The sequence below is a fragment of the Desmodus rotundus genome, chromosome 10 (assembly GCF_022682495.2).
Source record: "Desmodus rotundus isolate HL8 chromosome 10, HLdesRot8A.1, whole genome shotgun sequence".
In the NCBI taxonomy this organism is placed as follows: Eukaryota; Metazoa; Chordata; class Mammalia; order Chiroptera; family Phyllostomidae; genus Desmodus; species Desmodus rotundus.
In genome coordinates this window covers 68,481,177-68,509,119 of record NC_071396.1, presented here as the reverse complement: position 1 = coordinate 68,509,119, position 27,943 = coordinate 68,481,177, and the positions used below count along the sequence as shown (strand labels likewise).

At 38.2% G+C, this 27,943-nt stretch overlaps 1 protein-coding gene and 1 non-coding gene across 3 annotated transcripts in view; both read left to right on the top strand.

The window, feature by feature from the left end:
- Positions 1-27,943, top strand: part of ARHGAP28 (Rho GTPase activating protein 28) — a 205,399-nt gene that overhangs the window by 99,693 nt on the left and 77,763 nt on the right. For both annotated transcript variants that reach the window (XM_045187954.3, XM_045187955.3), the window contains exons 2-3: positions 21,836-22,038; positions 26,285-26,502. In XM_045187954.3, the coding sequence (XP_045043889.2) occupies positions 21,836-22,038; positions 26,285-26,502 (421 nt within the window). The remainder of the gene's footprint in view (positions 1-21,835; positions 22,039-26,284; positions 26,503-27,943) is intronic.
- On the top strand, positions 358-464 carry LOC112323071 (U6 spliceosomal RNA). Its single transcript, XR_002976699.1, has one exon. It is a non-coding gene; the product is annotated as a U6 spliceosomal RNA (small nuclear RNA).

Genomic DNA, 27,943 nt, shown 5'->3' with positions numbered 1-27,943 from the left:
ATCCATGTACAATTTCTCTCTCTCCACTTATTTAGATTGTGTTTAATTTCCCTCAGCAGTGTTTGTAGTTGTCAGTACATAGGTCTTGTCCATCTTTTGTGAGGTTTTTCTCCTATATGCAAGGTCTGTCTGGAAAAAGTCCAGCCACTGTTAATATAATGAGAATGGTTTATGTGACATAAATGTAACCTGGCAGCCAAGGAAAGTAGACTGGAATGTGCATGTGTGAACAATGACAGCTTCACTGTACTAGGCAGTGGGGGTGGTAGATGCCACTGAGTGAGCATGTGTACTGTGTGGCCATCACATTCAAAACGAGTGAGTAGAGCAATGGACCTGCATCAAATTTTGTGTTAAGTGCTCACTTCGGCAGCACATATACTAAAATTGGAACGATACAGAGAAGATTAGCATGGCCCCTGCGCAAGGATGACACGCAAATTCGTGAAGTGTTCCATATTTTTATCTCACCTTTAACTGGAACATAATCAACAGAAGAAAAAAGGAAACAAAATATAACCAGAGACATTGAAGTTAAGAACAATCTAACAATAGTCAGGGGGGAGTGGGGAGGGGACAGTGAGGAGAGGGGATTACAGAAACTACTATAAAGGACACATGGACAAAATCAAGGGGGAGGGTGGAGGTGGGGGAGGGAGGTGGGTTCAGCTGGGGTGGGGTGGAGGGATGGGGAGAAAAGGCACACAACTGTAATTGAATAACAATAACAATTAAAAAAAATTTTGTGTTAAACTTGAACATTCCTCCACAGAAACTAGTTGGATGATTCAGAAGGCCACAGCTATGGGCAGCTGCTGATGGGCAGCTTCGTCATGACAACATGCCTGCTCATGCAACATGTTTTGTGCAGAGTTTATTGGTGAAACATCAAATCACCCAGTTGACTCATCTCCCCCAAAGCCCAGATTTGGCACCCTGCAACTTCTGGCTTTTCCCCAAACTAAAATCACCTTTGAAAGGGAAGAGATTGCAGACCATTGATGAGACTCAGGAAAATGCGACAGGGCAGCTGATGGCAATTGGGAGAACTGTGTGAGGTCCCAAGGTGCCTAATTTAAAGGTGACTGAGGTATCATTGCCCCATGTACAATGTTTCTTATATCTTGTATCTTCTTCCATAAACGTCTCTATTTTTAAAATTACATGGCTGGATACCTTCTGGACAGACCTCATAGTTTGCATTTTTAATGGTTTTGTGTATGGTATTGCCTTTATTTTTTATTAAAAAATATTTTTTATCCTCACCTAAAGACATATTTATTGATTTTAGGGAGAGGGGAAGTACAGGGACCAAACCCGAAACCTAGGCATGCGCCCTGACCAGGAATCAAACCCATGACCTTTCAGTTTACAGGATGGTGCTCCAACCCACTGACCCACACTGGCCAGGGCCGAATTGCTGTTAAATGTTGATTTCTAATTGCTCACTGTTAGTATATAGAAATACAACTGCTTTTGTATATTGCTTTTTTATATATTGATCTTTATCTTGTAACCATGCTAAACTTACTTGTTAATTTTAGTAACTTCTGTATCCGATACGATTTTCTACATAGGTGATCATCCCTGCATAAAGACATATGCAGGTATGTTTCTTTCCTCCAATCTGGATGCCTTTTCTGTCCTTTTCTTGCCGGATTGCACTTGTTAGAGTCTCCAGTACAAGACTGAATAAAAGTGAGAGCAGTTATCCAGGTCTTGTTCTTGATTTTAGGGGGAAGCACTGAGTCTTTAACTGTTAAATATGTTATTAGCTGTTTTCCTTGTTTTTTTTCTCAGGTGCCCTTTACAGGCAGTTCTCTTCTTTCTTAATTTGCTAAGAGGATCCCCTGCCCCGCCCCAGGAATGGGCGCTGGATTTTGTCAAATAACTGTTCCTGCATCTATTGTGCCAATCATGTGCTTTCTATTTTTTACTGTTAATATGTGACTTAAGAGATGATGACTACATACAATATATTAAATTAACAATTTTTAAATGTTCGATCATCTGTGCTATCCTAGGACTAAGTCACTGGTTATGATGTATTATCCTTTTTATGCATTTTTGGATTTGATTGGCTGAAAGTTGTTAAGAATGTTTGCACCTACATATGTCGAGGGCATTGGTGCCGATTTTCTTTTCTTATGGCATCTACCTCATTCTCGTATTTGGGTAATGCTGGCCTCTTATAATGAGTGAGTAAATGTTTCCACGTCTTTAATTTTCTGGAAAAGTTTGTGTGGAATTGGTATTATTTCTTCTAAATGTTTGATGAAGCCATCTACATTTGGAGTATTCTTTGTGGGAAGGATCACTGTTTTTCATTTCCTGACATTCAGTATCTTGAGAATTAATACATTTTGTTTGTTTTTTTCTTCTTTGTTTGAGGTGGGAGGTAAATCTCGTTCCTGTTTCTTTATCTTGGCTGAAAGTTGACACATTAGACAGTCCAACATCCTCTTATTGGCTCTCTTTGTATTTATTTCTCACTCTCTTTTCTCTGTGTGCTTCAAATTGTGCTGTTTTATTGATGTGTCTTCAAGTTTACTGCTGTTTTTTTCTCCAGTGCCAAATCTGTTATTAATTCTACCCAATTAATGTTTCATTTTACATATTGCATTTTTATGTATAGAAACTTTATATTGTTATCTTATATTTTTATGTTTATGTTTTATGTAAAGTCCTTATACATTTTGAGTATTTTTATTATAGCTGTTTTAACATTAATTTTTTGCTAATTCCATCATTTTTGTGTCATTCCACTAACTGATTTTCTCTGGTTATAAGTCACTTTTTTCCTTCGCATATCACTAATTTTCATTGAATTCTTGAATTTGTAAATTTTAGGTTGTGGATTGGTAGATTTTAGTTTATTTATTATTGCATTTTTAAAAAGCGTATATAGATTTATTTTGGCAGACAGGCATTTGTGGATTTTTAGGGGTTGGGTGCGTTCTAGAGTGCCCTCTAGCTAGCGTAAATGTAGCCTTACTAGTACGGTGAGAGGCTTCTAAGGCCGTGTGTGCTCTGTGTATTCTACCACGTCTCTTTCACTGGTATTTATGTGTTGCTCTGTCATGGTTGAAAGCAAAAGTCCACCTGATATGTTTTTAATGTACACACTACTGTGCAAACACATATTCCTGGCTCTTGTGTACACTGGAAATTGTTTTTTAAAGATTTTATTTATTTATTTTTAGAGAGAGGAAGGGAAGGAGAAAGAGAAGGAGAGAAATACCAATGTGTGGTTGTGTCTCACACATCCCCTAGTGGGGACCAGGCCCACAACCCAGGCACGTGCCCTAGACCAGGAATCGAACTGGTGACCCCTTGGTTTGCAGGCCCACACTCATGCCACTGGGCTACGCCATCCTCGGCTGGAAATTTTTTGGATTATAGCTCTTAGGTGATATTCCTAGGATTGATTTTTTACCCTTTTGTGTGAATGTTCACTTTATGCAGCCTTGATAGGTAGGTGTTCAGCCAAAGAATTAAGGAGCATGCTGATTCCTGGAGCAATTTTGCTTCATAGATCCTGTCTGGCCAGCAAAGCCTAGCGGATTCTGCCCCCTGAGCTTTGACACCTGCTCCTATACTTCAGTGGGGATGGGTTCTGTTCATGGTCTCTTTCTCTGTGCTTTGTTCTTGAAATTGCCTCCAAGTAGATAGTCGGGTCCATTGGAAGACTCACCTCATTTGTTTCCTTTCTCTGTGGTATCACAGTCTCACACTGACTATTGTCATATTTAAAACAGTTGTTTTCTTTATTTGTCCAGTTTCCTAGTTGTTTACAGCAGGAGGGTAGTTCTGAACCCTGTTGCCCTTATGGTTGGAAATGGAAGATCACTTGTGAATTTTTAGTTACTATACATCTGCATGCATGAATATACACAGTATTTGCTTTTTGCCTTTATTAGAATGAAATCTCAATGAGAGCTAGATGTTTTTGTTTATAATTGTATCTACAGTATCTAGGACAGTGTCTGCTACCTTTAACCTCATACCCAAGACCAGTAGGTACTCAGTAAATATTTGTTAAATTATTATTATTATTATCATATTGTAGTCAGTAAGTTTCTTCAGAAATCTGTTATTCTTTCTGCACACATTTTCTACTTCATTTTCACCTGTAAATCCCCCTCAGATTAAATTCTTAGTTGTAGATACATTTCATAAATCTAATTTTTTCTTTTCTGCTATGAAACCAAAATTTTGGCTGATTATTGAGAAAGTTGGAGCTGAGTAGAAGAAGTATTTGAGTGTAATGGCCTGTATCTTCACTGACATACAAATGATTTTTGTGTGTCTTTCATGGATGAAGCAGTAAGTACATTAACAGACGTGTGCTCAAAAGTCCATCCACCCACATTGTGAGGAATGCAGCAGAATAGGTTTGAGGAGTTTCTTTTCTCAGGAGAGGCCACCTAAAATGGATCTCAAATTAAGTCAAGAGTGGGAGGGAGGATTCCAAGCATAGGGAAAGCATGAGCAAAGGCACCCTGTTTTTAATCTGTAGGATGTGTAATTGAGGTTGTCTTGAAGTCTCATCCAGATAGAGCTGTCCAGGGGGCTGTTAGAAGAGTCTGAGGGAGCAGTTAAGAATGCAGTTAAGGACGGGGGAGGCACCAGCACATAGGTTACAGCTAAATTCTGACAAGAAGAGCTTTTGGGGAGGATCTATGTAGATACGTAGAGTATAAAGAACTGTGTACTAAAGGTAGAGTCTAGAGAGAGACACCAATATGTAAAGATTGATGGGTAAAGAGGATCAGAGAGTAGACAAAGAAGCACTGGTCAGTGAGGTTTAATAAGAATCAGGAGAGAGTAATCTTTTGCTAGGAGACAGATTTGTTTTTCAGTGTGACTCACAAAAAGTGGCACTAGAATTAGGGTAGGCATGAAGGTGGTGCTTGTAAAAACACATGGACTCAGGCCTCTCAAAAGCTTCTGAATTCAAATTTCTGTGACTAAGACCTAAAGAGATGCATTTTATGAAGTTCTCTAAGAAATTTTCAACAAAATAAAATAGAGTTTTGAGAAGGAAGACTCATCAACTCAGTCAAATACAAAAGAAAGGACTAGTCCTATTAGACTGTAAAAGTATCCACGTTTTCTGCCCATTCGAAGTATATCCCTGGATCCTCAATCTTCTTGCTGCTGCAACTAGGGTCACCGTTGGCCAATTTTCTTCAAAACTTAGTACTATATTGATTTAATAAACATTTATTGGATTGATGAATAAATCATCTTAAAATAAAAGATTCTGAATATTATTAATAACTAATTGGGTATATTAGAAAGAAGAAAATACTTGAAGGAGGGAGAGGGGCAAGAACAATCTTTGAACCAACGTTGAATTTGCTGATGATCACGCATTCACTTCCCAAAAGTGGAATGAACCTATCTTCCATTCTTTCGCAAAGCCTGTTCAGTTCATTCAGTACACATTTTCTGAGGGGTTGCTTTGTAGCAGTCCCTTAATGCGTGTCTATTGCGCGTATCCAAGTATACTTCCTAGTACAACAGAGTTGACCTGTTCGTGTTTATGCTGATCAGTAGTGCAGAGGCGTGTGGAAGGCTCAGGGGGCTTTCCCTTATTATTCTCCCAGAGTTTTTAACACTGCAAATCTATTTTCTCTATCACAATGTATTTTTATGTTTTTTTTGAGAAATGCAAAGTGTTTATTTTTCTTTTTTTCCATTTAGGATAATAAAACTAATAGTTTTTTTGTGAAAGAGCATATTCCTCACAAGGTTACTCAACTTGTCAGAACTAATATTTACAACCTTCCCATAATTATTACTTTTTCATTAATGAATTGCTATAAATCCATATTCACCAAACATTTAAGAAAATTATTTTTTGTTAAATATGTGATTTTAGAAGTTTGGCTAGAGATTGGCATTTTCCTAAAAGAATTTATAATAGAAATAACTGGAAAACTCTGAGTCATTGAGTAGAATTCAGGATCAGTGGATATAGTTGTACAGGTTATTTATTGAATAGGAATGCCAAGACGTTAAGTGGAGATTTAACCTTGCTCCATTAGCCAAGCCAGATTTTCCCAGAGAGGATAGCCTTTACTGAACTCATACAGAGGTACTACGTATATTGGTTAGCAGGGGCCGCAGTAGAATTTTATTTTACAGCTCTACTGAGATACAGATATTCTGTTAAGTAGAATCTGGGTAATTTTTGCTTTAAAGAAGAAGCTTTTGCATGGGGAATAAAAGCAAAAATGGAAACACTCTTGTCCTTTCATCAAATTTTTAAAAAGCCAAAACTCTAAGTGCCAGCTTTTTTAAAAAATAAATGAAGTACAATGAAAGGTAAGACCTAACTCCTTTGCATTATTTGTATTGTCTGATCATTGGTGTCAATTCAACCCCAGCAAGAATCCCCAGTCTGGAATGGGGTAAAGAAGGAAACTATTCGGTGTAAACAGATCAATTGTGATTGATAAAGCACAGCTGTGGCACAGCATGAGGGTGAGGCAGCCCCAGGGATAGGCCTGCCTCTGGCTGGACAGCTCTACTCTGCTCTACTCAGTTCTGCTCAGCTCTGCTCCACCTGCTTTGATTCAGTCCACTCTACTCCGGCCTGTACCAGTCTGCTCCACTCTGCCCTGCAACACATCTTACTGTTTCATCTTCTCTATGTCATCTTTGGTATTTCAGCTCCATCCTGGGAAACATCATTTCAGTCTTGAGTGGAAAGGGAAACTGTGCTCCTAGAGCCAGATGGGAGCTGACTTACACAGATAGAAGTCCCTATCTCTGTTCCCAGGAAGACTCCAAGTCCTTGAAGTTAGATTGATCCAAAAGACACAATCCTGATTGGTCAGATGGAGCTGCTCTGATTGGTTGGTGAAGATGCTGATGGAGATATTGCTGCACAGCTCTGATTGGTTGGGGAAAGCCTTTGTTCTATTGGTAGAAATAGGATTCCGGAAACTCTTTTATTAAGGGCTGACTCAGACTGCAGCAACACAGTGCAGGAAGGCAGTTCAGTGCAGGAGGCAGGCAGCTTAGTGCAGCCTTCTCCCTGAAGTGTGGGATGCATGAGAGGCCCCTGTGAAGAGGCTGCTGGGCTGTTTATTTTATATGCATGTATGTATGTATGTATGTAGGTATGTGTGTATTTACTTATGCCCAGTTAGCCACCAGGAGCCCTTCTTAGGAGATAATCTTCTTTTTCAGATCCACAGTATTAAAAAAAAAAATCGATGAATGAAAGCTCAACAAATTTGCTCTCAGCAGAGTCTATTCAAGGATTTACTGATTATCATAATTAGTCCCAGCCAGTGGGATTCCAGTAAAGAAAGAAGATAACACTAATGGCAAATAAGTGGACAGGAAGCCTTTGAAGAGGGAAAACTTTCTGTTTGGGTTGCTCTTTTTAGAAAGAAAAGGCTTCACCTGAGGTGATAGAAAAGAAGTCATTCCCCATTCCCATGTCATAAACTATTGGTCAGAGTTATAGTTGCCTGTTTACTGGCCAGGGATTGGATACTGAACTACTAAAGTCATTTATCCCAACTCTGCTGGAGCTTCAGATATATTGGCAACAAGAGCCCCCATTATGTGAAGTGTCAGCCAGTATCAAATTGCTTATTTGATTCTCTTTGATGGAACTTACACCTCTTGTCTTCCCAAAGTTCATATTTAACATGGGCATTCACATTACTGGTCTGTACTTTCTTTTATCATCCTGTGAGAGGGACTGGGGGGACCCTAATTCTGACATTTGTTCTTAGGGCGTTTCAGAGAGCCAAGTGCTCTGTTGCTGGCTCGTACGTTTCGCGCGAGGAGTTTATCTGATGATGAACAATGTTTTGAGTACATTGTAAGGGTGAGGTAGAGAATTAATTTAAAATTTCTTCAATTGCATTATTGTTATTACTAACAGCAAGCATTAACAAAAATATGAATTTAGAATTTATTATTTTGTTTTAAATTGGCTGTGATATTTGGACAATGTCTCTACCTGCCACAGAAGAAAGCTAAGTAAAAAGAAGTCTGAGTTTCTACTTCCTTGAATGGTTTTGAAATGCAAGACATAAATTATTGATAATATTTCAAGGAACTAGTATATTCTAAAATGCTAATCAAAGGATAAGTTAAAATGTGATTTATGTTTAATAGTGCTAATGTAGTCCTTTTAGGTCAGATATATATCAGTTGTTTTTTTAGCATGTGATAGCTGTGTATATGTTATTTACAAGTTATAGCAGCCAGTGTATTTGGTCTGCTACACTCACCAATTTAATTATTTCAGATTCTTAGAGAACTTTAAAAAAAATCTTTATCTTATGAGACACTTCTGTATATAGTTCTCTTTGTTATTTTTCTAAAGACTTGATTTATTTATTTAGAGAGAGGGAAAGGGAGAGAGAAAGGGAGAGAAACATCAATGTGTGGTTGTCTCTCACGTGGTCCCCACTGGGGACCTGGCCAGCAACCCAGGCATGTGCCCTGACTGGGAATCGAACCAGTGTCCCTTTGGTTTGCAGCCCGTACTCAATCCACTGAACTACACCAGCCAGGGCTCTCTTTGTTATTTAATAAAAACCTTGAGTAAGGACATAATTCCTAGAATATTTTATAATAGAAATATGATCCACTTGATAATATATGTTGTCATATCCTTTTCACAAGTACAATGAGGGAAAAGGATACCTCAAGTGTAAAAGTTTGAAGCTTTATTATTTTTTGGTGAGTGATTAAATTATATAAAGTATAAATTAATCAGAAGCCTGGCAATCATGAGGAAAGATTATGGGATTGGGCATCAGGAGACCAAATTTGTAGTTCTAGTTCTTAATAATTAGTGGTGTGATCTTGGATGAGTTACTTGACCTCTCTGAGCTTCACTTTTCTTATCTATAAAACATAGTGATTTATTTGGGCATTTCTCAAATTCCCTCTCTGCTCTTCAATGCTAGGACCCTGTTTCACTGGAAACCCTAGGTATGGCTTTACAATCTAAAGTTCTTTGTCTGGAAGTCGGGAAGCAGCCATCTTAAGGTTAGCCAACGAAAACAATGGAACACAAGATGTTTGTTACTCGCATTCACCGTGTAGAACTAAAGCCACTGTGCAGTGAGTCTGAGAATGGAAAATTACATTGCGATTGAAGAGAAATCAAGTGATGTTGATAAATATTTATTCAAATGGCCAACTCCTGCCAGAATTTAATAAATTGGATGTATGTTTTACTTTGGCTTTTATACCAAATACTTGAAAGCTGAGCTGATGCTAGGACCCCATGAGGAGGAAGGCCAGTCCCGTTAGGGGAAGGTCTGTCAGTCTAGACCCCAGAGCTCTTTAAGGTCCTGTACATGCAGATGACCCATGAGACACCAGGCAGAGACACTGCCTGATGGCCCCTTTGATCTTGTTTGTGATGCTGTCCTACTACTGAGTTTTTGGAACTGAAGAGGAGCAACAGAAAGAAGTTTCAATAACAAACAGTATAAGGAAGCAATGGAATAGAGTTTTCACATTTTATGGCTGAACATTAATAACTGAGTAATAACAACAATAAATGCAACAGAATAAGTTTGAGGAGTTCCGTTCTTCAGGAGAGGCCACCTGATGAAACAGAGGTTAGTTACATGGTTGCATTCCAACAAACCATCACAGCACCGGAGAGGCAGACAGAGAGCTGGAAAACCAAGGCGGGTCCTCTGAATGGAGAAATCATCTGGTTAAGTTCTTTGTAAGTCATGCATACCAATACCAGCCACAGCAGGTGCCTCTAAATCACATAATAAAAAATATATATACTGTAGTTTGGTACTAAAATATAGAGAAAATATATAACTTTTAAAATAAAAACAGTATTAAAAATTATTTATCCTTATTAAATGGAGAAGAATAATTTCAGAAGCACAAAACATACAGATCACAAAGACTTACAGTAACCAATGTCTCTACATGGATTAAGGTAGAATTCTATTAAAAAGTAAAAGAAAGCTGCTTTTTTCTTACATTCTGTTTTGTAGATCCTTTCCTGGGCATTTCCTAATTGAATAAAAGTATGAGCCTCTGAGCAATGATTAGGTGTCACCAAACTAGTATTCCACTCACAATTTCAACTTTGTCTTTGAGGATAATATGCTGAGTCATTTGTAGGCTTGACTGAGAACATCGAGGTCATAAACTTCATATTAGTTTTAAGAGACAGAACATAAGAGGTTCACACTTGGTGATTTCCTTTGCCTGCAAAGCAAACATTTTATTTTAGCCTGTCACTTGTTTCAAATATTATTAGTTGAATAGTTAAGACCATTTCCCATCTGTGACTGTTATCCTCTGCTCAAAGCAGCCACTAACCACTCATGGAAGAAGCTTTCCATCTTTCTAAGCCCATAGCTCAATTTGCAAATTTGTGTCACCATTTTGACTCCTATTGCGCATGCCTCAAAGTTTTGCTGTGTCATCTGGTTTCTATTGCACATGAGCTTACCTCCCCCTTTGCCATCTTTGTTTCTACTGTGCAGAGGAATTCCCTCTCTTCTTCCCCAGATAGTCCCAGTATCAGGCATGTGGTTTCCCTGGAAGATTCTTCCTCCCTGCTCAGGGATTAAGTCCCTAGGGCAGAAGATGTGGTGGTCTCCTGGGGAGCCTGTGAATGCTGCAACTTTCTAGAGAAGCAGGGGTAATGTCCAATTCAACAGCTTAGTAAATTAGGCTTAATATATGGTTTAGCTCCCTAGTTTATTAGGCTTAATGTCTGATTCCTTTTGCTTCCTTCCCTTACTAAAACTATGCTAACAGTTTTACTGCCCTAAAATCCTTCTGTTCTCCACCTGCTCACCCCTCCCTCACCCCTACTGCTACTCCTCCCAGCCCCCAGCAGCCATGGATCTTTTAATGTCCCCATAGTTTTACCTTTTCCAGAAAGTCATATAGTTGGAACCATACAGTATGTAAACTTTTTAGATTAGCTTCTTTCACTTAGTAATATGTGTTGAAGTTTCCTTCATGTTTTGTCATGGATTGTTAGCTCATTTCTTTTTAGCTCTGAATAACATTACATTGTCAGGATATACCGTGGTTTATCCATGCACCTACTAAAGAACATCTTAGTTGCTTCCGAGTCATAACAATTATGAATAAAGTTGACTTAAACATTGTGTGCAGGTTTTTTACATGGACCTAAGTTTTCAAATCTTTGGGTAAATGCCAACGAGAGTGACTGTTGGAGTTGTATGGTAAGGGTATTCATTTTGTGTGAAACCACCAAACTGACTTCCAAAGTAGCTGTGCCATTTTGCATTCCCACCAGCAAAGACTGAGAATTCCTCTGGCTGTGCATCCTGTTTGATGTTGTCAGTATCAGAGCACTTTTAATTATCAAAATCTTTTTAAAAAATTTTAAAAATAATTTTTTCTGATATATTTTTATTGAGATATAATTCACGTGATACAAAGTTCACCCTCTAAAGGATACAATTCAGTAGTTTTTAGTATATTCACAAATTGTGATACCATCACCACTAATTCCAGAACGTATTCATCTCCAAAAGAAACTCCATACCCATTAGTATTCACTCTCCATTTCCCACTCCCTTCAGCCAAGGTAGGGAGAATTTAAGAAACAGATTGTATTTTGATTTTGTTAAATATGTGTGTGTGTGTGTGTGTGTGTGTAAATTATGTAGTTACTATATAAACAATTCTGTTTTATCACCTTTCCTTTGGTAGATTGGTAGTTAGAACATAGCATAGATTACTTTGAATCAAGCATGTGGAGTTGCTTTATTTTCATAGCTACAAGTACAGAAAAACATGCTCCCTCTCCCACCCCCAGGAAAAGGTCTGTCATTCTGTTTTACAAAAGAGCCTGTTGCCTCATTTGAGCCTCCTCGTGTGTAAATCACTGGGGTTAGGTGTATAATGGTTTGAAGTTGTTCTTTCCTCCATTGAAACTTTCCCCATTTCTAGCACTGTGCTTATACTCAGTGGTGACATATAGATGCATAAGACTTTAATTGCTGATGTGAACTTCAGTTAGTTAAAAAAAATTCCAGCTTTCAAAATGATTTAGAATGTTCCTTGTTGAGCAACTGAGGTTTGTTTGCTGTTGTAAGCCTCCCCCTAATCTACAAACACATTTTCTGTATCCTTTTCTGCCAACAGAGGGAGGTTCAGGCACACCTGTTTACCTTGTGATGGAATAGCTTCACCAGCCTTCTCCTTGTTCCTTGAGAGGGGTGAGGCAGGCCAGGAAAGGAACAGAAAGCTGGGATGGCAGCATGAGAGTGAGAGGACGCCAGAATGATAGTGAAAGACAGAGTCAGGGAGCATGAGAAAGAAAGTGGGAACCTCCTCTCTGTTCTGGCTTCTATTACTCTGAAACTATAGCTTCCTTTTATCACCAGTGCCTTTCAAGTGTTTTTTGCAAGACATCCAACTTGAGCTTGTTTATATGCATGTTAGAATCCAAGATTACTGAGAAGCCAGAACATAAAAACAAGGGATTTGTCCTTTTACTTTATCTGAATGGCCTCTCGAGGAAGCAAAGAGGGCAAACAGCTGCATTACTGGGACTGTGCCTGGGGCCTTTCCCAGAGAGCAAGTAATTTGTCTTGCAAGAGCCCTCCTGTGAAGTCCCACTGTGGTCAATCCCCAAGACCATTCCTTCAGATGGCTGCACTGCGCTGGCATCAGCATCACTCAAAGACAGCTAACAATAAAGAATGAAGTCCTCTTCTTTCAGAAAGGGAAGAGGAAATCTTTGATTTTATGCATATTCTTCATAAAACTCTTGAAATATGTTGGCCTGGAGAGCAATGTGAATATAATTCCTGTATATGGCAGGGGGGTCTTCAGTCATGAAGTTTGACTCCATAGTATAGGGATCGAGACCAGACCAAGATATGGGATGAGGCTCATAATTTGGCAGACTATAAAACTGAAAGTCATTACATTAGAGCTCACCTTCTTTAGGAAGCAGGTATTGACAGCTTATACTTACCTGAATATTCCTCTCAGTGGATTGAAGAAGGTATCTTATCTCACGCTACCCCAAATAACCTATTAAAGTATTTTTTCCAACTATATCAGTTAAGAATGACTTTGGTTGCAAGTAACAATAGCAACAACAAAATTTAGTTTTCAAAAGTAAGTGTTTATTATTCTCAGATTTCTCAAAGTCCAGAGATAGGTAGCATTCACATTATTTCTGAGACTCAAGGCTGATAACTATGACTTTTCTTGGCTTTTTTCTCATGGTTGCAAGATGGCTGCTGAAGCACCAGTCATTTTGTCCATATTTTAATAAGGGAGAAGCAAGAAGAGAAGGGAATAGCATCTATATCGGGGAGAAAATGATTTTATTGAAACCATGAAGAGGAATATTCCTTGTGTGACTTTGGCTAAATTTGTGTCATATGTCCACAGTTAGCCTAAAGGAAGTGGGGAAACAAGCCTTGAGAATGGCGTTGGGTTGAGAGGAGTTCTGACTGATCTAGTTTTATTTATCTCATTACAGTTCTAGTAATGAGATAAATACCCCTGGTGGTATTCTAGAACCTGTTGTAGTCTGATCCTAAATCTAGCTATAAACATATTAGCAAATTAGTCAAATTATAGTAATCACTTAAAACATGGGCTTACTATGTGCCATGCATTTTTACATATATTAATTAACTCAATCCTTCTAACGACTCCATGAAATAGATATGATTAATATTTCTGTTAGGACAAGGGTCTCAAGGTCTGATCAATTCTAAATGTTATTACTAAGTGGTATTCTTGCTAAATGTTAAAATGTAGCACAGTATTTTGTAGATGCAGATGTAAAGAGGATGAGCTTGACAGGTACTCAACCAAATAAAGTGTAGTCAACTGCAAAGAAGAAATCAATATGTAATTGACTAAATAGTGTATATAAGCAATGGCTCCGCCTCCCTATGAGGCAGCAGAGCTTTGAATATATCTTCTTTACTGGCTTCCAGGAAATAAAGCTACCTTGCCACAACAAGGTCTCGTTCTTGAATAGAACACCCCAAGTGGGGAACCCCTTCGGTTTGGTAACTATTTTATAAATAAGGAAATGGAGGCACAGAGTTTCAGTAGCTTGTTTAAAGCCTTATAGCTACATTTAAGCCTGGGCCAGCTGGCTTCGGAGATTTTCCTCTAAATCCCTATATTATATTCCTTCTCTGATATAAAAATACTGATAGCTATAAGCAGATATACAAATATCTCAGCAGACTTTTAAAAATAAGAAAAACTACTGTGGGGAGGCATTTGATCAACATGGAAAAGGTTTGAATTCATATCCTGGCTCCTCTGTCACTGGTATCAACTGAAGGTCATTGGCATTGATCCGACACCAGTGGGAATGATCATTGTGGGTTGTGGTGAAGAAGGAAACTTAACTCAGTTCAAACAGCTCAACTGAACTGCGTATGGTCATGAAAACAACAAGGCTGTGGGACAGCTCAATTGTGATACGGCAAGGCTGTGAAAACACCACTGCTGTTACCTGGCCCAGGGGCAAGGCAGCCCTGGGGCAAGCTGGCCCTGAGGCCAGGCCCCTCTCTGGCTAGCTCTGCTCTGCTCCTCACTCATCTGCTGTGCCCTGTACCTGTCTGCCCTGCTCCAGCAAGATATCTTTGGTGTTTCAGCCCAGCCAGGGAAATGAAGCCTGAAGTCTTTGGTGGAAAAAGAAAGTGCACTCTCTGAGCCAGAGGGGATCTGACATTTATAGACAGGAATCAGTGCCCTTATAGGTCTGTCTTCATGGAAATGAGGACTTCAAATCCTTATAGTTTGATTGGTCCAAAGGCACTGTCCTGATTGGTCAGAATGGAGATGCTCTGATTGGTTGGTGGAGAAGTAGATGGAGATATTAGTTGCTCAGCTCTGACTGAACAGGGAGAGCCTCAGTCTTCCTGGACTGAGGAATAAAGTTGTAGGAACTCCTTTGTAAGGGCTGGCTCAGATGGCAGGAACACGGTGCAGGCAGGCAGCTCAGTGTGGAGGCAGGTAGTTCAGTGCAGGCTTCTCCCCAAAGTGCAATTTGCATTAGAGGCTGCCTGTGTGGAAATGACTGCCAGGCTCTGTTTTTAAAAACTGAGCTCTGTTAGCCTCCTGGAGACCTTAGTATGCATCTTCTTTCTCATGGACCACACTAGGCATTCATTCAGCAAATATATGAGTTCCTATTATTTGCCAAATACTGTGTAAATAAGACAGACATGGCTCCTCTATATTCTGGTGGGGAAAACAGTTCCAAAAAATTGCCATAAGTGAATGAATTAATTGTATATTGTCGAAGACTGAGAAGAAGGCAAGGCAGAAAGCCAAGATGGTGGCTGATCGGAGGAATACCATGCTGGTGTGGCCAGGAAAGTATCCCTGGGGAGGTGACATTTAGGCATCACTCATTCAGGAGCTGAGCGATGAAAAGTGTCTTGCCATGGAAATTTCAGGAAGGTGTTTCAGGCAGAATAAAAAACAGCATGAGAATGTTTCCTAACAGAAGAAAGAGCTTGGCTTTTTGGAAACAGAAAAGGTTAGCATGCCTATTTCTAATGCTAGAAAGAGTGACATGAAGTAAGATTGGAGAAGAAGTTCCAGGACAGAGCATGCTGGGCCGTGAAATCCTAGAAGAGACTTTGCATTTTGTGGTAGTTACAATGGGAAGTTATGTGTCCCCACTTTAGTCTGGGCAACTGTTTCTTTCATTGATTTGGTATAATGAGATGTGTAATACTTGCTTTGGCTGCTTCATGGTGTTAATGGGAATATCAAATGATGTAGTGTGTATGATATAAACTTCTTATATGTGAAATTCTCTATAAAGCAAGAGATAGTAAAGGCCCACAGAGTAAGTATTTCTTAGCAAGAAGTATTACAGATATTTTACAAATATTCTTTGGAAACTATTCAGAACAACTGAACTGGGGTTAGACAAAGCAAGTAGTGTGTACGCAAATAGCAACGTTAAAAATATCAACTTTTACAGTGTTTTGTGAGAGTTTAAACAAAATGTTTACAGTGTTCTGTGGGAGTTCCCCTTCTAGTTAGGTCATGAATAGGTCATGGCAGGCTATCTTTCCCACTGTCATAACTAGAGAAAAAAAGAACAAATGTTAAAATCATGTATGTTTTAAAAAACACTAATGGAGAATTGTGGACCAGAGAAATGTAAAGGAGCTAAATTCCAGTGAGGGAAGAGTACTTCCTAGGTGAGCAGAACACTTTGGAAGAGGTCATTTCCCTCCGTGGGAACGAATCTCTCCCCGAGTGCGTGCCCTGCAGGGCAGACGATCACGCCTGCGTGGGTAGAGGGATTCTGCAGGGGTGAGGAGGCGCCGGTGGAGCTGTTAATGGCGGCCTGCACAGTCCACGCACATTGGAATTTGTAGAAGTGCCAAATACAGAGCTAGTTCTCCACACCTGAGTTTTCCCCTTGGTGTTTTTGCTTAGAGCACAGCAACACAGGGGGCTGGGGACTGAACTCTAGATCTAGAGAGAGATTGCTGTAGTGCCCTGGTGTTTATCCCACAGTCCTCCTAGAGGGAGGGGCCTATAGTACAGATGGGACAGGTCTCCCCCTTGCAGCATTTGAAACTGAAGGTGACCTAAACTTATTAAAGTTGCAAGCCAGCCCAGATCCAGCTCAGTTCCGTGTTGGACTGAAGTGATCTGTGCCTCGCTTGAACTATCAGACAGAGGAAAAGGCTTGCCCTCCTGGAGGAAATTATTATTTACTCTAGTAGTCTGGAGTTCTTTTAAAAGCAATGTCTGCCTTGCAACAAAAAGGAGATTTGTAAACGAAAAGAAAAATGTGAGCCACGAACAATTAATTGACTATATTTCACTATTAGCAGACACACTGATGACACAGATGTTGACATTAAAAGACAATAACTTTCAAATAATAAATATGTTGAATAAATTAGAGAAAAACCTATAAAAATGAATAATGTCAACATAGAAATAGAATCTCTAAAAACTGATTGGACATTCTAGATGTGAAAACATAAAATAAGAATTGAAGCATTCATTGGAAGACAGAGCAATGGAAAATCTCCAAACCGAAGCACAGAAGACGAGTGGGGGAAGGCAAAGCAGGTTGTGAGGGATGTTTGGGGCAGTGTCAATGGCCCCACGGTCGTGTTTCTGCAGTTCCGGAGGAAGAGGAGAGAGAAAACCAGTAAGAATAAACCAAAATTGATGACAGATTCTAGACGCTCAGTAAACCTAAAGCAGAATACATACAAAGAAATCCACAATCTAGGCACATCATACTTAAACTGCTGAAAGCAAAAGCTAAAGAGAAAATTTTTTAAAAGTAGCTAGAAAAAAATGCCTTAGATTTAGAAGAACATCAGTATGAATTGTAATTGACTTCTCTTATCACTGTCAGTAGTCCAGAAGACAGTGCAATGACATCTTTTAAAGGATTTTAAAAAGCAAACAAAAACCTGTCAGCCTAAAGTAGTATGCCCAGTGAACAACAACAACAAAAAAAATAAAAAAACCCGAAAATGAATTAAAGACATGTTCAAAAAGAAACCAGACAGAATTTGTTGCCAGCAGATCCACAGTGCGAGAAATGATAAGGAGAAAGAAGAGAAATCCTATAGGAAGTTCTCAAAGCTGAAGAAGGGAAATGATCTGTTATGGAACCATTTATGTGCAGGAAGGAATAAAGAGCACAGCAAAGGATAAAAACTGTTCACTTAATTTTTTAAAAGGTTATTAACTTTTTAAAAGAAACAGCGATGATAACTATTGTGGAATGTAGACATGTGAAGAAGCAACATTATGATAATAATATAAAGAGGAAAGAGAATTATACCTCTTGTAAGGTATTTACATTGTTGTGAAATGTAACATACTAATTCAAAGTAGACAATGATAAATTATAGATCTCTAGTAATCATTAAAATATAATACAAGTTATTCCTTAAGAAATAATCAAAGAAAATGCAATAATAAAATGTTTTTGTAAGTGTCACTTTGAATTTATGGTAATTACCATGAACTTAAAATCTAATGTTGAACCTAATGCTGTTTTCCCTACCCGAGTTGCCATGTAATATAATTGCATTCTGTTTTTCCTGTAATGTTTTCCTGGTCTTGTTTTGAAATAAAAAAAAAATACAAACAGCTGATGAAGCTTAAGCTCCATTTACCCTAATATGGTGAGGTATGCCGCTACAGATGAAGGCCCCTCAGAGTGTTGGATGAGGCTGAGCATTGCGATTATGTGATGCTTTAAGAATGGAAGGTCATGGTCTCCCTGCTCCACCCCGTGATGAAGGGGGAAATATTTGGATATCTAACTAAAAATGTGAGGATTCTTCCAAATGTGCCTGTCCCAGAAATGCTGTCTGTCCATTTTGGCCAAAAATGAATAATTGATCATCATAATTACAGCATTCTTTGAGTGGATTGTCTCAGATGAAACCAGCGTGTTACTCCGATGCTCATGATGTGTGTTTCCTGTCTGACCCCCTGCCCTCAGCCGATTGACGATGGTCTGTTCCCTGAGATTCATCAGTAAACCTTCTGCATGAGCAAGACACCGTGTACTGTAACAAAAATCATCATGAGCCCTAACTATTTCTGCTCCTCATCTTCTAAGATTCACTTATTGTTTTCCAAATTTATCACTTCAAACATATTCGGTGTTTGTGTATATCTGCATTTTGCTTAATTTCCAAGACAAATTATGCTACTCCATGCAGCCATTAAGATGATATACTTGTATTGGCTAGAAAAGATGTCTGTGGCGTGGTTTTGAGTGGGGGAGAGAAATCAGCTTATACAGCAGTGTTGATGTGGTACAGATGGGAGGAGAATTTCTGCTTTATACAACAGTATGTCACTTAACCTTTTATACTTATTAACACACTGTATAATAATTTTAAAAACTAATTTATGTATGTGGTTAAAACTATGTATTTATTCAAATCAAGCATATTACTGTTTTTAAAGAAATAAACCTAAAAAAAATCCAGACCTAGAGGAAGTTTGGGGCATCTGTACACTTCTTCTGAATATGGTACACAGAGGGCAGTTGGCTGTGTGAGCAGTGGTGATTGATTGGTTGTGTAAGAAGTCAGTGTGTGTGTACTAGAACTCCAGGAGTTTGTCAATGGTTTCCAGTATTAGTCTTGTTGCAAAAGGGAAAAGCCTTAAGGCCTAAAAATAATAAAGAAAGCAATTAACTGTCTTGTTACCTGTATTGATTTAATCTATATTTCACCCACCAGAATGTGTCTTGTCAAACTATAAAGAATTTAGTGAAAAGCTCTTATCACCTAATTATCAAAGCAGCCTAAAATTATTTTTATCACCTATCATAATTTATAAACAAAAGATATATTTCATATTTTCCTGAAATGCTTTGATTTTTTAAAAAGATTTTATTTATTTTTAGAGAGAGGAGAAGGGAGAGAGAGAGAGAGAGGGAAAGAAACATCCATCGGTTGCCTCTCCCATGCCCCCAACCCCATCGGGGGACCTGGCCCAAAACTCAGGCATGTGCCCTGACTGGGAATCCAATTGGCGACCTTTCGTTTTGCAGGCTGGTGCTCAATCCACTGAGCCACACCAGCTAGGGCTGAAATACTTTGTTTTTTGAAACTAAATTGACTACCTTGCTCTAGTTAATGTTCAAATCTAGAATTACTCTCAGCCTGGAACCATGAAAGGGTCAATGGTACAATTCCAGAAAGTTTTTCTAAAGGTGACTTAGAAATCTAGGATTCCTAGAGGTATAAACAGTACCAGGAAATAGACTTTTTTCTTATCTCCTTCTTTTTTTGGACTTTCATGCTTTCAGTTCAATTCCACCTAAACCCAAGGAGAGCAGGGTAAACTTAGAGATGCTTTGAAAGAAGATGCATACTCCTACCAAATTGGAAAATAAATTTAAAAAAATGTAAGTACAAGAACAGAAGATTTACTACATGAAGTTAATTATTTTGTGTTATTGGGGACTGAAGTGTTCAGTTAAATAACATTCTGCTTTTAGGAAGTGTAGTATCTGTCAATCATAGATCATGCAAGTCAAATATTTAAATTTTTTTCTAGCTTTATTAAGATAAATAACGGCATTGTGTAAGTTTAAGGTGTACAACCTGATGATTTGGTGCACATATATTGTGAAATGGTTGCCACAATAAGGTTAGTTACCACATGCATACCTTACATAAAAATACATAAACCACCAAAATCTCTCAGAATTCAAACATTTTGACATATCTACCTTACGATGTCTCTTGTTTTTTAATTAAATTGTTGAACGTTATTATGTTCTAAATGCTTTACATGTGCTAATTCATTTAGTCCTTGTGCAGCCCCGTGAGGAATGTGCCCCAGGAAGCCGCTCCATTCTCAGCTGTCTGTCTCCCAGATAGGTGGTGGTCCAGTTAGCTAGTGATGCCCAGAGCCTACACTGCCCTTCTCAGTGGTTGGTTGGTCCCAAGCCTTAGTGGTGATCCAGTTGTCCCTGAACTGACCATGGGTCTCTGTGCTCCAGGTTGATGTCCCACTTCCTCATCCCAATATAGGGTTTTCCATGGAAGGTTATAGATTATTATTTCTCACTATCTCATTATCTCAAAAGCCAACTTTTTTCCAATTTAAAAAATTCTGGTAAAATACACATAAAATAAAATTTACCCTCTTAATCATTTTTTAAAAAGTTACTTCAATACTTTTCATTTTTTTAGAGATTTTATTGATTTATTTTTAGAGGAGAAGGGAGGGAGAAAGAGAGAGAAACATCAGTATTTGACAGAAACAGGTCAGTGACCTGGTCTGCAACCCAGCCATGTGCCCTGACCAGGAATCGAACCGGTGACCTTTCATTTTGTGACACAATGTCCAACCCACTGAACCACACCATTCAGGGCCCTCTTAGCCATGTTTAAGTGTGTATTAAGCATTAAGCCTATATTAAGTATTAAGTACATTCACATTGTTGTACAACCATCTCCACCCTCTAGCTCCAGAACTCATTTCATCTTGAGAAAATAAACCTTGGTACTCATTACACTACCCATGCCCTCTTCTCTCAAGCCCCTGGAGTCTATCCTTCTACTTTCTGTCTCTATGAATTTGACTACTCTTGGCACCTCATATAAGTAGAATCGTACAGTATTTTTTTATTGTGCCTGGTTTATTTCACTTAGCATAAATCTTTAAGTTTCATCCATATAGTAGCAAATACCAGGATTTCTTTCCTTTTTAAGGCTGAATAATATTGTATGTATTATGTTCCATATTTTATCTATCTGTTCATTTGTTAACAGATATTTGGGTTGTTTCTGACTTGTAGCTTTTGTGAGTAATGCTTCTATGAACGTGAACATACAAAAATCTCTTTGAGATCCTTCCTACAACAGCTGAATATTCCTCCCAACAGTGAACCAGTATTCGCTTCTCCACATTCTCATCAACATCGTTGTTTCCTTTTCTTTCTTTTTTTGGGGGGTGGGGGTGCAATCCTAATGGGTGTGAGCAGCCAACTTCTTACACCCTTCTCTGTCATCATCTTAGATACTTTACAGAGACAGACTATGCATGTTTTGAATAATACAAATAACTTCCTACTTTATAAGTATGTGAAAAGTGTAAAAGTACTTTTGTTGTAAGTCTTAAATGGCCACAGAGGCATTATGAATTATAGAGAGTGAAAAAAGGGGGGGCACTACTGAATGGAGATTGTTCCCTTAAATCCCTCTCTACCACACTAACTCTATTCTCCATGGACTTTAAGCCTAAATTGAATTATGTGATTTATGGCATAGAAGACACTGATTTTAATTCACAGATACTATTCTTTCCTCAGAAAATCCATTCCTCGCTGCCGAAGAATTAACAGGATGCTCTCCAATGAATCCCTACATTCTCCTGCATTCAGCCCCTCCAACTCACAAGCCTCCGTAGACAGCGCCTCCATGGAGGATTTCTGGAGGGAAATAGAAAGCATTAAAGAGAACAGCATGGGAGGGCAGGATGAGCAGACACCAGCCGAGCTCAAGCCTGTGGATGGTAAGGTGCTAGATTCCTTTTCCTGTGTGCTGACTTGCTGTCTCGGTATGCTCTCTGTTGTTCAGTCAGCAGGTAGAACTCATCCCATTAACAGTTTAACAGATGAATTTAGTAGAATTCAGCATATCAGCCACCTGCTCGCATTGGTTTATATCTACTAGACTGGTTCAAGATAGATTCTATTAAGAAGACATGACCTAAAGGCAGGCTGTCAACGAAATTCAAATTGACCTCTTACATATTGCTACTTAGGGATGCTGTGCCTATCAATTTGATTCAGTTTTAGAGACTCTGTAGTCCCTTATCCCCCTCCAATGGGGTTAATTTTAGTTCCAGCAGTTGACTTGACTAGACGCATACTCCCCAGTCTGTCTTCCCTGCTCTACGCAGCATCTGTATCTTGGTCATTCATTTAGCCTTCTAGCTGCTATATTTTGATAAAGTAAGTAACTCAGTAAAATTAGATTGAGTGTTCTAACTTTGATGGCCTCTACATCTATGTACTTGATTATTGATTATCAAAAGACAGTGAGAAAGTGAGAGCAAGAGAGAGCAAGATGGAAAAAATTGCCAGTATAATTTTAAACAAAAAAATCTTTAAAACACCCCGGCTGGTGTGGCTCAGTGGATTGAGCACTGGCCTGCGAACCAAAGGCTCACCAATTCGATTCCCTGGTAGGGCACATGCCTGGGTTGTGGGCCAGGTACCCAAGAGGGGGCGCTTAAGAGGCAACCACACATTGCTGTTTCTCTCCCTCTCTTTCTCCCTACCTTCCCTCTCTAAAAATAAAGAAATAAAATCTTAAAAAAAATCTTTCAAGCATTTATTGATAATAATGTATTTAGAGAATATACTATTTTGTATTACCCAAAATAAATGCCATAAAAATATACTAGTTTTCAGTAAAATTAAATAGAAGAAGGTTAAGAACCAAAATAAATGAAAATAGTAAAATTATAATTGTCTTTAGTTTTCAAAAAGAGCAAGATTACCCACCTGGGATTAAAAGCATAGGTCCTCTCCTCCAGGTGCTACCTATCAACAAGTAAACACATAACAACCAGGAAAGACTTAAGGTAGTTTAATTAGTAAGTATACACATAAGAATGTCTTCAATAGGCACATTATATACACACACATATATTATCTATACATATCACACATACCTACACACATGAGAATGTGTATCTGTATATACTTATACAATGTATATGTATTACATACATATACACATTTCTATCTATGTTTCTATAATTAAAGACATTGAAATATTTGAGTTCATGCCTATATCTTCAATTTCAATATCATACCACTGAGTTCATTGTACTGTTCTCCCTTAACAGATCTGACTTCCTTCTCAGATAGTGAGAAAACTGGCCTCCATTGCCTTAAATATATGCCTTTACTTGTACTTATTTGATCAATCCCCCTGATAGTACCAATTTTTCCCTACCTCTCAAGGTTGCCCTTCTCGTCGCAGGCTCCGACATCCCTAGATTACTCCTCTGCCTAAACTCCTGCCTTGCTCTGCTCCAATGGATGGCTTTAGGCTTTAGGACTAAATTTAGGGAGAAGAGAAAGTGGCTATCTGTCTTTTGAAGAAATTAATATCCACATATTTAACATTTCTACTACTTTTTTTATATGTTCAGTATCCATCTCATGTCTTTTCCCTTTAGCCTAAAAAGAGCTATCTTTAGCATATTTTTACAGAGTAAGTTTGCTGGTGATAAATTCTCTTCATTTTTATTCACTTGAAAATGACTTTTTTCCACCTTCCTTCTTGAAGGGTATTCTTGCTGGATATCTAATTATTGTTTGACAGGTTTTTTTCTTTCAGGATCTTAAAGATGTTATCTTATTGTCTTTTGACATCCATTATTTCTGAGAAGGAGTTAATGTATTCATATTATTGTTCCCCTGTTTGTAATGTGTTGTGTTTCTCTAACTGCACTCAAATTTTCCTTCTATCTTTGGTTTTCAACAGTTTGACTTTAAAATGCCTAAGTGCACTTTCTTTTGTATTTACCTACTTGCTGAATTAGTTGGGTTTTCCACAAATTTTGGAAACTTTTGGACATTATTTCTTCAAAATTTTTTTCTGCACTACACTCTCTCTTCTCTGAAACTTCAACTACACATGTATTACACAACTTAGCATTTCCCTCAGATCACTGGGGAATGTTTTAAATGTTTAAAATATTTTTCTTTCTTTCACATTGGATAATTTCTGTTGAATATCCAAATTGAACGGCCCCTTTACGGTCTCTAGTATGCTGTTAAGCCCTTTCAGCAAACTTTTTATTTAATATATTTTAATTTCTAGTTCTATAATTTAAATTTTAGTTCTTTTAGATATTTTTATACTTTCACTTTTGCTGTAATATTCTGTGTATTCATCATGAGCATCTTTTCCTTTGTTCCTGAGTCTAGATATGAAGGCTGCTTCAAAGTCCTTGCCCAAGATCAGTTATTTGAGTCACTTTCTATCAACTACCTTTTCTTTGATAAATTAATCCATTTTTCTTTTTATTATATTGTAACATTTTTGATAGTATAATAATATTATGACATTATTAATATGATTTAGAGACTCTGTATTCACTTATTTCCCTCTAATGGGGGTTAATTTTAGTTGTAGCAGTTAACTTGAGACTCACACTCCCGAGTCTGTCTTCCCTGCCCTGGGCAGCGTATATAATCTTGGTCATTCATTTAGCCTGGTAGCTACTGTTTTTCAATAGGGTGCTTGGTGTCTTTCATATACCTTTTTAGTTTAAAGTGTAGTCAAGGATTTGGTCAGAATTTATGCACAGATTTTGAAGCTGTTTCCTAGGTGACTCTCTTAATGGGGATGTTTCTGCTTTCCAGCTGTTCTAATAATCCCATACTCTATTCTCTGACTTCTCAAATAAGTAAAATTGTGGTTTTATGTTTGAGTTCTAGCCACCCAGCAGTATAGGAATTGGAAAATGACCTCAGTTTTAAAGTTGCATAAATGTGAATCTTACCCAGTGCATTTTCTTTTATCAAAATTTAATTGTGTTTCAGTTCCTGCCTACACTTGGTTCCTCCCCATTACCTTCAAATAGTTATTTTTATGTACTTAGTTCAGAGTTCATAATTGTTTTACATAAGCTACTCTACCTTTCCTGGAAGATTTTTTTCCCTTTTTAATATGGTTCTCCGACAAACTTACTAATGCGGTGGATTAGCACAGAATGGCACAACTTAGGCTCACCGTTGCATTTTCTGTTAAAGGGAATGCTTATAAAACAAATGAACAATAAAAACGAAAACGTAAATAAAAGATTTGCCTGGCTAAGAAACTGGACCTGTGAAGCACATTGGACGGCTTTGTTCACATGCCAGTGATGGAGCAAGGCAAGCACAGTCCGAGACTCCCGCACTGACCCTTTGAAGAGGCCGTTTACAAATCAGTCGGATCTGCTCTTTAGACAAACCCCATTCAGGGGGGCTTGTTTAGCTTGTTTAGCACAGTTCCCAAAATTGTACGAGCAGTGGATTTTCTATTACAAGATGTTGTTATTTGGAATTATTTATTATTTCTGTACTTCTAATTTACCACGGCAGTTGATTTTTATTATGACAGATCTTACATTTTTAAATTGCCTTCTGAAAAATAGAAAAATTGCCTACTGTTTAGAATAAGGAGAACAGTAAGAGAACAAATATCTATTGAACATACATTTTTATAACTATGTTGATAAAACAATCCTCATAGCCACCTAATAATTTTGTTATTATTACCTCTATTTTGCCAAGAGCACACTGAGCCCAAGAGATATCTTAAAACTTTCCTAAGTCTTTCATCTAGTAAATGGCAGCATTGGGATTTCAATCTGCCTTTGAGGGATTAAAACACTGTTTTGTGTGCTATTAAACCCCTCTTTTTCTATTATGGTTTTAGTTTAAATATTCATATTTTATCCTTTTTTGAATTGATAGTCCAGATAGGGCTTATATTTAACTGTCTGACAAGGAAAAATGCCTTACCCAGTCTGCCAATTAACCTTACTGTACTAGAAAACACTTTAAAATTTGACTCATTAGAAAAATAAAATACAGACCTTTGTTCATTTTATAGGCCTTTTCCATAACTTTGAAAAAGGACGGTCTTAATATATTGTTTCCTGATATTTCTTATTCACTGGTATGCAAGACCTACACGTCGTCCAATCAGACAGAATGTTCTAACCTTCTCTTGGTCATGTCATTTTACAGAAGGGGAACTTGAAGCAGAGTGGTTGCAAGATGTGGGTTTATCAACCCTGATCTCAGGTGATGAAGAGGAGGACGGCAAAGCCTTGCTCTCCACATTGACTCGAACCCAAGCAGCTGCAGTGAAAAAGAGATACAATACTTATACCCAAACCATGAGGAAAAAGAACAAGCAGGCCGTCAGGGATGTCCGAGACATCTTTGGAGTCAGCGGCTCTCCTGTAAGTGATGAAGGCGGCTCAAAGGTTTGGTTCGGGTGGTTGGGGGTGGAGGGAAGGGGAAGGAGGAGAACAAGGAAAAGCATCAGACAAGGCCATTCACTTGCTAGATTTTAAAGGAAACTAAAGCAGACAGCAGGGTCCAAAGTTTTACAGATTTGAAACTTAAGCTATCATTCCTTATCTCCCATTCAGCAATCTCCCTCAGCACTAAATGCATTCCCTTTTTGATTGACTTGTAGAATAACTTTTTGTCATGGAGCAAGTCTTTGTGGATGGGGTACACAGAGCTTTTACTTAAATCTAAGTGCTAAATGGAAATAGTTCCAGGAGTTCTGGGAAAGTGGCCCCAGTATTACACGCAAATCCGGGTGGTTTGTTTTAAATGGGGGTGGAAGTGGGTGAGTGCATAGGGTAGCCTTTATTGTCAAATAAATTAAAAAGGTAAAAAATTGAAAGATATGAGCATAAATTAAGTAGGAGAAGGAAAGACTCCTGAAAAGTGTAAGGGAGCATCACATGTTTTATAAGGAACCGCTGGTTGAAATTTCAGCTTACCCCGAGCAGTTCCACAGACTTGCTTTTATTTCTGAGGCTGTTTATCATGTTCTGCTATGTGTTTGTTTTACTGTGCGCTCTGCCTTACAACTCATTTATTCATGCATTCATTGCATCATTGCAATGTGCATTGCATACCTGCGTCATTGATGCAACAAATACTTACTGGACACATTTGCTGTGAAAGGTCCTATATTAGGTTGTATGCAGATAGGATTCTTGGAACTTTGGGAGTAATTAGTATACGGGTAAAGGGCAACTTGATATTCTGCTGCAGTTACAAAAAAGTTGCCTTGGGCAAATTAGTTAATCACTCTGATTTAGGTTATTCACCTGTTTAGTTGTAATATCAATAATGACATAATGTAAAACTTCAAGGATCTTGGGTGGCAAGCATAGTTGAAGACAGTTTCCCACTTGAGTTACGTTAGGTTGTCTGTAAGTCGTATCGTCTCCTAGATATATTAATCACATGGAGTAGTGGCCAGAGCAGCTCACATATACATAGTGACCCTTTGCACCTGTGCTAATACTGTCCTAGCACAGCACTATCCTTTAGAACTTGCTACAGCCATAGAAATGATGTGTTTCTGTGCCATCCAATGTGGTAGCCCCAGTCACATGGGACACTAGCATTTGAAATACAGCTGATGTGAAGAAGGAATTGAATTTTTAATTTTATCTAAACTTAATTGATTTAAATCTAAATAGTTACATGTGGCCTGTAGCTAATGAATTAAATAGCACACTTCTAGAATCTTCTGCTGAATATAATGATATACCTTGAGGTAAGTGTGTTTAGAGTTCTGTGCTGTTTGAACTTTCAAACTATTTGAAACCTGTGTCTTCCTGGATGGTGAGATTTCCTACAGCTGTAATCAAATAA